A 12720-nucleotide genomic window follows, 5' to 3' on the forward strand; every position below is an offset into this window, starting at 1 on the left:
GAGGGGCTCAGGCAGAAGAACCTCTTGAACACAGGAGGCGGAGGTTGCAGTGAGCCGAAATTGCACCACTGCACTCCAGCCTGGGCGTCAGAACAGACTGTCTCAAAAACAAAAAACAAAAAAACAAAAACCATTCATGTGCCAACGATTCACAAATCTATAACTCTTAGCTAGACTTTGCAATCCAACTCCAAACTCCATCCATCCAGCTGTCTAGTCAGTATCTCCATTTGAATGTCTAATGGCAATCAAACCTCAAGATCAAAAAACGAATTCTTGATAGTCCCCCTAAAGCTCCTCCAGCTGCAGCCTTCCTCGTCTCAGTTGATGGCAATTCCATCCTTGCAGCTGGGCAGCCCTGAAACCTCCAGGTCTCCCCTGGCTCCTCGCTTTCTCTCACATCCCACATCCGATCCATCGGCAAATCCCATTGGCTCCACCTTCAATCAGGACCCAGGAAGGGATCCCTTCTCACCACTTCCAGCACTACCATCTTCATCTGTACCACTGTCACCTTTGATCTGGATTCTGCAGTGGCCTCCACACAGGCCTCCCTGCTTCCATCTTTACCCCTCCTAAGTCCTATCTCAATTCAACACCTAAAGAGAAACCAACTTTCAAAGCTCAAGTCAAGTCATACACACCCTCTTCAAAACCCTGCAACAGCTCATCACACACAGAGCAAAAACAAACATTTTTATGCCTCCAAGTTCCATCTAAAGGCGGAGCTGACATCCCTGCCCTCACCTTGTATTTCTCTCCCTGCTGCTCACCCTGCTGTGGACTCTTGGCTACTCCTTGTGGGCGCTAGACATGCTCCTGCCTCAGGGCCTTTGCACTGGCTATTCCCGCTGCCTAAAACACTCACTCTTTACCAGAGATCTGCACGACTGACTCAAATGCAAGGACATCTCAAGAAGCCCCTCCCTACCTACTCTATTTAAAATGGTAATTTCTTCCTTTAACACTGTACCATCTCCTCTCCCCTGAACTTTTTCTTTTTATTAATCACCAACCACCTTCTAACACAATAAAAAATTCATTTATTCTGATGATGTTCATCAACGATCTCACCTTGCTATAATATTGGTTATAAAAGGCCAGAGATCTTGGCCTGTTTTAGTACTGATATAACCCAAGTACATGGAATACAATACTCAAATATAATAAATAAAATACAAGACTGGGAAAGAAATGTCCCTTCAAACCTCTCCATCCAGGCAAGCCAGCTGTCCTCCAATTTACTGAAACCAGTGACTATTAACACCATGCTTCTGGTGAAATCTAACTCCGGTGAGATTCCTAGAAGGCACTCAATCCTCATTTCAATTTATTTTTTATTTTATTATTTTTTTGAGACAGAGTCTCGCTCTGTCACCCAGGCTGGAGTGCAGTGGTGCAATCTCAGCTCACTGCAACCTCTACCTGCCGGGTTCAAGTGATTCTCCTGCCTCAGCTTCCCGAGTAGCTGGGATCACAGGCATGCGCCACCACTCCCAGCTAATTTTTGTATTTTTAGTAGAGACGGGGTTTCGCCATGTTGGCCAGGCTGGTCACAAACTCCTGGCCTCAAGTGATCCGCCTACCTTGGCCTCCCAAAGTGCTGGGATTACAGGCATGAGCCACTGTGCCCGGCCTCAATCCTTCTTTCAAAAGATACTTTTGCATCACCATAAAAGTGACAAAGGCTGAACTTAGAAACTCGAAAGACACAGAAGAGGGTCTCCTGTCAAGGAAGAAGTAAGATTTTAATTTATGCTCATTTAGGATCAAGAAATATTGCTGTCATTCCACACATCTGCCTACTGTTTCTGGCTTTATTCCAAGTTGTCACTGTAGTCAACAAACATTTGAGAAAGTAAACTCTGAACCAGCCTGGCCTTCTATCGAAATGAGCCAGGAAATGATTCCAGCTGAGCGTAATGAATCACCCAAGTACAGTGGCAGGTGTGGTAGAGAAAAGGGTCCATTAGAGGGAAGTTGGGTTCTCAGTCCATTGCTATAAAGTCTGGACCTTAGACCACATTTTTGTTCTTCAGAGAAATAGTCATCATAATTTACACCTCAGTGTAGTTACCTTATTTAACACTAAACCCACTGGGCAGATCTTTACTCTTGCTCAGTTGGTTAAAGAAGGGGTCATAAATGGCAGAAAGACAGCTACTATTATGAATGAAAAACAAGTAACCTTTCCTCTCTAACTATTAGCACTTAACAGGCTAAAAGTGGCCGTCACAGCTCTTAAGCAGTCCTTTGCAGGGGACCAAGGGGTCTTCCAATGAGCTCTTTAAGATACTGGGTGTGCATGAGCAGGGTCTTCCACCAAGGCTAACCCACTTTGGGCATCTTTGTGCAGTGAGTTCCATATAAGACCCCATCGTTATCTCAAGGCATACTGAATACTGAGATCTAGAAAACCAACAGGGTCCAATACTGTGGCTCACACCCATAATTCCAGCACTTTGAGAGGCTGAGGTGGGCTAATCACTTGAGGCCGGGAGTTCAAGACCAGCCTGGCCAACATGGTGAAACCCCATCTCTTCGAAAAATACAAAAATTAGCTGGGCATGATGGCACACATCTTTAATCCCAGCTACTCGGGAGGCCGGGACAGGAGAATCGCTTGAACTGGGAAGCGGAGATTATAGTGAGCTGAGATCGCACCACTGCACTCCAGCCTGGGCAACAGAGCGAGGCTCTGTCTCATTAAAAAATAAATAAATAAATAAATAAATAATAAAAATAAAAATTGGAAAACTAACTAAAAAAAGTTTGTTCATCACTAAAAGACAAGGGTCAAGAGGGGAATGAGGGAGACACATATACTGATGAAAATATTGGGAAAACGGGCCTTCCTATGATCATGTGGTACAAATGCCTAAGGTTAGAATAGAAATAACAGAAGAATGTGCTTCTTATCTAGAGAAATATCTGAGCATAAAAAGTAATTAAACACTTAGTGCTTTAGGCAGATTTAATATATACTAGAATATATAATATATATTAGAATTTTCACTCTTTAAAGATGACCCAAAAAAAAGTCTTCATTGTGCAAGCAAAACAACATCAAGTTATACAGAGGAATAGACTCAGTGTGGCCATGCTTTTTGCCTCTGCAATACTAAAGCCAGAAGACAATGGGTCAACATCTGCAGAAGGTTTGAAGAGAAAAAAATGTCATGACTAGAAAGCTCTGCCCAGCCAAGTTCTTGCTCGTGTATTAGAATAACAGATTGACACCATGAACTCTGCAAGGACTCAGAAAATGTACCACCCAAGGATGTCCCCTGGGGAAGATTATTGCTCAAGCTCGAGTTCCCAAACAACAAAAGGTGGATCGGCATGTTTAAGATCTCGAGATCGAGGAAATCACGGCTGAAGAGGCAGCAGGAGTATCACTGATGCCACCAATGGCTCCCATTTTTCAAGTGCTCATATGTCCCAAGCGCTGTACTGAAAGTTGTGTGTACATTTAGCATCTCATTTAATTCTCAGAATAAGCCACTTGTGGCATTATCCCCATTTCTTAGATGAGAACACCAAGGTTCAGGGAGTTCAAGCAATTTGTCAAGATAACCTCATTAGGAAGTGAGAGAGTTGGAATTTCAAAATGCATCTCAAATTGCTCAGGTTCCCTCAATTTATTTATTTTTAAAAATATCTATCATTTCCTATGCTTAATCATGTTTTCTAGTTGCTCTAAAAGAAGCATTCATTATTTCTGAAATAAGGCATTAATATGTCCTTTGTTTCCAATTAAAATACATCTAAAGACATAAAACAGGCCAGCGTGGTATCTCACGCCTGTAGTCCCAGCACTTTGCAGGGCCGAGGCAGGTGGATGACCTGAGGTCAGGAGTTCAAGACCAGCCTGGCCAGCATGGTGAAGCCCCATCTCTACTAAAAATACAAAAAATTAGCCGGGCATGGTGGTGTACACCTGTAATCCCAGCTACTCGAGAGGCTGGGGCAGGAGAATCGCTTGAACCCAGGAGGCAGAGGTTGCAGTGAGCCGAGATCGCTCCACTGCACTCCAGCCTGGGGGACAGAGCAAGACTCTGTCTTTTAAAAAAAAAAAAAAAAGACATAAAAGAAATTACTCTAAAATGCTAAATAGGAAAGGATTGGTAAGAACATTGCAGAAAGATGCCTACATAAAGAAGGCAGGTAAGGCAATTATCACTGCCAAATTATATGGAACTCAATAGAGTTCACCCTTGAACAATGCAGACGTCAGGAATGCTGATTTCCTGTGCAGCAGAAAATCTGCATAGAGTTTGTGGCTTCCCCAGAACTTAACTATGAATAACCTGCTGTTGACCAGAAGTCTTACCAATAACATTGTCAATTAATACATATTTTGTATGTTATATGTATTATAAACTGTACTCTTACAATATAGCAATCTCAAGAAAAAAATGTTATTCAGGAATTTATAAGAAAGATAACATATATTTACTATTCATTAAGTGGAAGGGAGTCATCATAAAGGTCTCATCCTCCTCATCTTCACACTGAGTCGGCTGAGGAAGAGGAGAGGTTGGTGTTCCTCTCTCAGGGGGGCAGAGGTGGAAGAAAATCTGAGTGTAAGTGAACTCACGTAGTTCAGATCTGTGTTGTTCAAAGGTCAACTATATTTTCAAATAGCATTAAGCAGAACCAGAGCTATCCAGTATTTATAAAAGACACCCTCCACAGCAATCATGTAACAGTTATGAATTTATGCTCCAAATAACCTGGTAACTCATATGTCAAAAAAAGGAAGTAAAAGTTGTTTAAATGAACTGGAATGGGAAGTTTTCACATATGATGATCAAGCTCTGATGATCACAAAATAAAGTCAAGAAGGATGTGTACTGCCACCTTCACTCCCCTCCAAGAAGGACCCACGTCACAACTGCCCATTCCCCTTTTCCAGCCAGACAATTGTGCTGACAAATGACTTTACCTTCAGGCAGTGGCTGGCGCGCTCACGGACAAGACCTCACCTGGAACGTTGTGTATAGTGATGGCCAAGATGAGCAGCGCGATCCTCCTCCAGCTGCTGCCACTGGGCTGTGCCAGGTTCCCTCGAGAAGGCACGGGGACAGCAGGACCCTCTGGAAGGCCAGTGGCTGCCGCTTTCTTTCTCTGATACGCCTCACCATTTTCACTCTTGTCTGAGCAAAAAAAAAAAAAAAAAAAAAGAGAGAGAGAGAGATGGGGAAAGAGAGCGCTTTGAACATGGGCACATTAACTCTCCAGCAAGCTACAGCAGGAAGAAGCTTCTACCCCCGAACTTCCTGTAGACTATGCAAGGTTCTGTGTGTTCTCTCATTCACTCAGGCATCCATTCATTCAGCGAACAATTCGTTGACGAGGCCGAGTATGGTGGCTCACTCCTGAAATCCCAACACTTTAGGAGGCTGAGGCAGGCAGATGGCTTGAGCCCAGGAGTTCGAGACCAGCCTGGGCAACATGGCGTGATCCCATCTCTACAAAAAATAAAAATAAAGAATTAGCTGGGCATGGTGGTATGCACCTGTAGTCCCAGCTACTTGGGAGGCTGAGATGGGAGGATGGCTTGAGCCCCGAAAGTTGAGGCTGCAGCGAGTTGTGATCGCACCATTGCACCCCAGCCTGGGTGACAGAGTAAGACCCTGTCTCAAAAAAGAAAAAGAAAAAGAAAAAAAAAAAAATCACTGAATAGGCATTCAGCGCCCAATGCATAGGTACCAAGAAGGATAAAAAAGATGAAGATGTGGTATCGTAGCAATGCCTGTTTAAGACAAGCAATGTTGAGTCATGATTAGAAACACAGATTCCAGAACCATGCTGCCTGCTTCCCTTCCTGACTCAGCCACTGGTCAGCTGTGTAGCGCCAACAAGTTACCTGCGCTGTGGCTTCCTGATTCGTAAAACTAGAATAATAGGATTACCTATGTCATAAGGGTTTTGTGAGGATTAAATGTAACAATGTCTGAAAGTGCTTAGAATGTACTAAGTGCTGATTGCATCGATGGTTATTGTTACTATCATGTTCCCTCTCCCATGGCCCTGCAGAATTACATAATATGTGACCCTGCTCTCCTGGTCATACTGATTTATAAGAACCAATTCAGATGCCTGGTTCAGCCAATCAGAATCCCTCCCCAGGGAGACTTGGCGACTCCAACGTGCAAGCTGAATCTGAAAAATCACATGATGTGCCAGCAACTCTGCCACAGTGGAATGAGGGAAGCGGCTGGAGAGACAATCAGAAGGAATCAGATATACATCAACAAGCAGAGATGGGAAACCAGGCAGCCCGAGGGAAGGAGAGAGAAGGGCAGAACTGCAGCCCACGTGCCATAGACATTCATAGGCCACCCATAGCACCCAGCCCTTGGGTTTCCTGAGCAAACCTTCCTTTTAAAAATGCCTTTACAAATTGGCTTATATTGGAAGAATGTCATTCTTACAACCAGTTTGTCCTAAATATCCATGGTCCCCTGGGCTATTTGTTTATTCATAATAGAGGCAAATTGCATGGATCTGAAATTGCGAGGACAAGAGTGGGAGACAGCATCCAGCCTTCAGTTCACAGCATGGGATGGATTTGTCGGGAAGACTTTCTAGAGGAAATGGGTCTTGAGTGAATCTTAAACATGCGATGGCACAGAGAGAAAGAAGGGTCCCTCTTTTGGGAGAGAAAATAACCCAGCAAACATAACTCACACGTCTGTTAAATTAAATAAGCAGGAGACTATTGGTCTGAGGCTGTACTTTGAGTTGCTTCATAGTGAACTACAGCCTAACTTAGTATGTATACAAATGAAAATCTCATTAGGAGTATATATTTTTTGTAATAGGATAGCTAGATCTCAGCCAATCACAAGCAGCCGAGCTTCAACCAATCACAGGTAGCCAAACTTCAGCCAACCACAGGCAGCCAACTGATTAGACTATGTCCAAATAAGGTAAATGCCTAACTGTAACCAATTAAGCTATTTCTATACTTTATTTCCTGCTCGAACTTCAAAAACGGCAGAGCTGTCTGAATGTCTTCTAGTTTTGAATGCTGCCTAATTCATGAAGCCTTTAATGCTTAAATAAATTAAAAAACATTAAAAGAAAAAACTTCTTTTGAAAATCATTTTGTGGCCGGGCGCGGTGGCTCACACTTGTAATCCCACACTTTGGGAGGCCAAGGTGGGCAGATCACAAGGTCAGGAGATCGAGGCCATCCTGGCTAACACAGCGAAACCCCATCTCTACTAAAAATACAGAAAATTAGCCGGGCGTGGTGGTGGGTGCCTGTAGTCCCAGCTACTCCGACAGCTGAGTAGTGTGAACCTGGCAGGCGGAGCTTGCAGCGAGCCGAGATCGGGCCACTGGACTCCAGCCTGGGCAACAGAGCAAGACTCCGTCTCAAAAAAAAAAAAAAAAAAAAGAAAAGAAAAAAAGAAAATCATTTTGTATTTATTTACTCAAATCATACAAGTACAAGATTGGAAAGTAAGAAAGTACAAGGCAAGTAGACGCACTCCTCCCCACCTCCCAATCATTTCTCTCTTATTAACAGCTGGATCTCAGTTCCATTAGGAAAAGGGAGGTCTCTGATTCTCCATAATGCAAGGATGCCAGTCCTCCATTGGTCAGTAGCCCTGACTCACAACACCAGCCTGTGGAGAATTCAGCTGTCTCAATTGGATAGCAACTCCTCCCAGACAGTGTTTACACGAGGCGAAGCTCCACACTCATTGTGTGGTATCCACACCATGTGTATGCATGTATGTGTGTGTGTGCATGTGTGTATGTGTATGTGCGTGTGGGTGCATACAACTGCTACTCAGTGACATCCTGAGATATTAGATCTCCTTTGTGTATGTATGCATTTATCTAGTAAGACGTTCTCAGTCTGAGGTTCTTGAATCCATAAAGACCCAACAATTATTTCAAAAGTGTGTATTTTTTGCTGGATTGTAACTTTCGCTGTACTTTCAAAGGCGGTTGCTGATCCCAAATGGTGCACACAAGCGGGGAGGGGGGTTCATACATTTCGAGTAGACAATATGTAGATGACTCAGGCTGCACATGCTGGTCGAGAAATTGAACTAAACATCTGGGATTTCAAGCTCACAGACACTAAAGACATGAGCAAAGCAGTCCCTGAGAGCTGTCCATGAACTAACCTGGGTCATGGTGGAAGGTCCTCAGCTTTCTCCTAGGTCAGTCAGCAAAGATTCCTGATTTCCTGTGTCTGGTCTGAACACACAGGCCTGCGCTAGATGCTCTCCTGTGAGAGTTGATAGAGGCCAAAAGAAAAATCTCTTCTCTTGGAGACTTTTGATTGATTGATTGACTGATTGAGCAGGGTCTCACTCTGTTGCCCAGGCTGGAGTGCAGTGGTACAATCTCAGCTTACTGCGGCCTCCACCTCCCAGGCTCAAGCAATCCTCCCACCTTGGCCTCCTGAGTAGCTAGAACTACAGGTGCACGCCACCATGCCCAGCTAACCTCTGTATTTTTTTTTTTTTTTTTGAGACAGAGTCTGGCTCTGTCGCCCACGCTGGAGCACAGTGGTGCGATCTCGGCTCACTGCAAGCTCCGCCTCCCAGGTTCCGCCATTCTCCTGCCTCAGCCTCCCAAGTAGCTGGGACTACAGGTGCCCGCCACCCCGCCCGGCTAATTTTTTGTATTTTTAGTAGAGACGGGATTTCATCATGGTCTCGATCTCCTGACCTCGTGATTCACCCATCTCAGCCTCCCAAAGTGCTGGGATTACAGGCATGAGCCACCGCGCCCAGCCTTCTGTATTTTTTTTTTTTTTTCAGTAGAGATGGGGTTTTGCCACATTGACCATTCTGGTCTCAAATTCCTGGACTCAAGCGATCCACCTGCCTTGGCTTCCGAAAGTGCTAGGATTACAGGCATGAGCCACTGCACCTGGCCCCTTGGGGATTTTATAATTTAAGAGAGGGTAGACAGGGAAGATACACATAAATTCCCTCCAATCTAAGGGGCAAAACACACACTGTAACAATCACCAATGGTTGCACTTGTTTTTGTCAATGTCACAAAAAGATCCTACTCTCAATCTCCTCCAGATGCTACACAGAGAACAACAGACCTCAAAGGCACCACGAGCAAATTCTAGCGCTATGCTTGTGTTTCATAGGAACATCAAGGAGCCTAAAGAGTTCTTCCTCAAAATTAAAACGCACGCCTGGCCCCGGGCTTCCAGTGTGTGAAAACTGACGTCAATGCCTTCCCTAGTAGGAAACAGGAGGGTGTGAATGCCTCACGTCCTTGTGAAAGTTAAATAAGCCACCATTTGGTGACAGCCACTAATGAGTCTGCAACAAGGAAGATTAGTCCAAATAAATCATTACAGAGTATGATGCGTCGTGAGCAATGAATTTTCTTGCCTCTCCTGGTAAGGCTAGTTCAACCATCACACCCATCAAGTAAAATGCTAGTGCGTGGGAAAAGGATGATCCGTTAGCGGAGGCAATTGCCAAGCACACTGTGGGATGTGAGGGTGTGCCAGAGTGACAAGAACCTCGTGAGGTTTCTTGAAATGGGAAAGGTTTGGGCACTTTTGAAGTGGGATTTGGGAAGGAGGAATAGAAGGGGGACTATCTCTTTTAGGGATGAAATAGCCAATGTCAAACGCAGAAGCAAAACAACATCAGAGACACTGGTTCACAGGTAATATTGGGAACTTATCTTCAATGAGTCCTCAATCCTTACAAAAGCCCCACGAAATAGAGATTAATCCCCTTTAACGAATGAGTAAATTGAAGAACAGAGAGGCAGAGTAACTGGTCCCAGGTCACACAGCCAGTCTGCAGTGGACTCAGGAGTTGACTCAGCATCTTGGCCTCCAGAAGCCCCTCTTTTAACTAGGGCCTCATGGTTGACTGGGGATGAAGGGGGTGGGAGGGGTGGAGCAAAGGCTGAACTGCTCATGGCTTACCAAAAAACGTAGTGGGAGCAGTTGCTGCAGTGAGAAAGAGTCTGATGAGCTCTCACTGCCTGTGACCAGAGTGGGGAAAGACTCAGGGGAAATCTCGTATCTATGATCATTCTTACTTGTAGACAAACCTGAAACATTTTGTAATAGTAGTATTTCTTTTTTTTTTTTTTTTTTTTTTTTGAGACGGAGTCTTGCTCTGTCGCCCAGGCTGGAGTGCAGTGGCCGGATCTCAGCTCACTGCAAGCTCCGCCTCCCAGGTTTACGCCATTCTCCTGCCTCAGCCTCCCGAGTAGCTGGGACTACAGGCGCCCGCCACCTCGCCTGGCTAGTTTTTTGTATTTTTTAGTAGAGACGGGGTTTCACCGTGTTAGCCAGGATGGTCTCGATCTCCTGACCTCGTGATCCGCCCGTCTCGGCCTCCCAAAGTGCTGGGATTACAGGCTTGAGCCACCACGCCCAGCCAATAGTAGTATTTCTTAACCCATTAGACCGACTATTTCTAAGCATAAAGTAGCTGCAAGCAGAAAATAGTTACCCATGCTAAACCCGCAGCATGGGCTTATACTTCTTTTGGGAAGGAGAATGAAAAGATTCTTTGTTGTTAGGGAAAAAAGTTGCCCATCATTAAAATTTTATTTTTTAATTTGTAATTAAGCATCTAAGAATTCACACAAAGAAAGGACCCACTGCCGGGGCTCAGCCTCTCATCCTTCCCACTCCGTCTTTCCTGGAAAGGAACCACAGTGCTACACGTAAGGGTGAGGATGACAATGAAACAGACAGAAAAGTCCCAGGCTCACTTTTCCCACAGAATCACCAGGTGACATTTTCTGCTGTATCCGCTTCCCTGATTTCCTCTTCCCCAAAACAGAGGACATGATTATGGTCACAAAACACCATAGGATGGAGAAAAGCAGACACAGGTCTTATAGGCACAAGCCCAGGGGCCATGAGCAAACCCTGCTGCCCAGGTAAGCCTCTGCCCTTCGAGGTCTGGCTTCCTCCCTGCAGAGCAGAAATCTCTGAAGTCCTCCAGTGAATGACCCCAAACCATCTTGAATCAGCAACCACCTTTGAAAGTACAGCGAAGGTTACAATCCAGCAAAAACTACACAGACCATTTTGAAATAATTGTTGGGTCCTTATGGATTCAAGAACCTCAGACTGAGAACATCTTGCTAGATATATGCCAAGTTAACCTCCGTTTTCATAGCCTATGGGCCCAATCACACCAGCAACACAGAATGTACATGGTCCCTGAGATGGTGTAACCGGCTAAATCTAATGGACCCAGTGATGGAATCGCAGGCCTCCGATGAATACGGCAATGCTAATTAACAGAGCACTAGCCAAGAGAGAGCTTTCACAACATTCCCACGATATCATTGGAGATGATTTGGCTGGATTAGCACAAATGGCAAATTGTCATTTGTTAAGTGCAGAAAGCATCAAATCCCTGGAAAAACTCTTTCTAAACCCCTGTTACAAAACAAAATGAAGAGTGGCCAGCAACATATATTCACTAAGTAACATGTATACACAAACAAAACCAAAGGCCAATCAAAAGCAGAATAGACGGGGATCAACTTATATTGTCCCTGCCTTCTTGTTTCCCAAAGAATCAGTATAGTTTCAGGTAACACAAATTCTTATTTACATTCTCACATCATTGGACTTTTCAGCTATTTCTAGACTTTTTTTCTTGTAAATATCATTGTAACACTTTTAATTATACAAACAATTAGAATTTGGACAAAGTTCCCAGAAGTTCAACTGCTGATCAAAGGGCCATGATACAATTGCCTAATAAATCTCCAGGAAGGCTGTGTCACTTACCCATGAACAGTGTGCAATTTCCATTATGCCACTTCTTAGCCTTGGTATTTCTCATTTTGAAATAAATGTATTTATTTATGGGGGAAATGACATTTCGCTTAATGTGTATTTCTTTGACTACAACAAGTGAGGTGGAACATTTTTCAGAGTTTCAGGCATATTTCTTTCCTCTTTTGTAAGATGCCCACTGCCCAACTGAGGCCTCTTTAAATAACAGTAATATGATTGGCTAATTCTTTACAGACACTGGTATTTTCCTGTGATCCATTTAGGTTTGTCAGGAAGACCTAGCTGAGAGTAACAGGTATTAATACATCAGACAGACGTATCCACTTGGCCAAGTTGGAGTTTTAGCCTCAAATTTTAAAATTCCTTTTTGAGATTCCTCAAGACGTTATAAGGCCTTTAAAAATATATATATATATATATAACCTGCTTTTCTTAAGGAACTATATAGTATGGTCCTGAAAGCTAATTTTCTCAGGTAATTGTCTCTTTCAATATTAAAACTTTTTTTTTTTTTTTTTTTTTTTTTTTTTAAGATAGATTCTCACTCTGTCACCCAGGCTGGAATGCAGTGGCGCAATCTTGGTTCACCGTAACGTCTGCCTCCCAGGTTCAAGCAATTCTCCTGCTTCGGCCTCCAGAGTAGCCGGGACTACAGACACACACCACCACACCCGACTAATTTTTGTATTTTTAGTAGAGATGGGGTTTCACCATGTTGGCCAGGCTGGTCTCGGACTCCTGACCTCAGGTCATCCACCTGCCTCGGCCTCCCAAAGTGCTGGGATTACAGGCGTGAGACACCACATTCGTTTTTTTGTAGGGACATGGATGCAGCTGGAAATCATCATTCTTAGCAAACTATCACAAGAACAGAAAACCAAACACCGCATGTTCTCACTCATAGGTGGGAACTGAACAATGAGATCACTTGGACT

At 44.1% G+C, this 12720-nt stretch overlaps 1 protein-coding gene across 3 annotated transcripts in view; it reads right to left on the minus strand.

The window, feature by feature from the left end:
• The window catches only part of SLC39A11 (solute carrier family 39, member 11), a 504632-nt gene that overhangs the window by 207152 nt on the left and 284760 nt on the right, over positions 1-12720 (minus strand). For all 3 annotated transcript variants that reach the window (XM_012000073.1, XM_011999398.1, XM_012000824.1), the window contains exon 6: positions 4989-5159. In XM_012000073.1, coding sequence (XP_011855463.1) covers positions 4989-5159 — 171 coding nt within the window. The remainder of the gene's footprint in view (positions 1-4988; positions 5160-12720) is intronic.

The sequence above is a fragment of the Mandrillus leucophaeus genome, unplaced genomic scaffold, assembly GCF_000951045.1.
Source record: "Mandrillus leucophaeus isolate KB7577 unplaced genomic scaffold, Mleu.le_1.0 Scaffold1, whole genome shotgun sequence".
NCBI classification, from domain to species: domain Eukaryota; kingdom Metazoa; phylum Chordata; class Mammalia; order Primates; family Cercopithecidae; genus Mandrillus; species Mandrillus leucophaeus.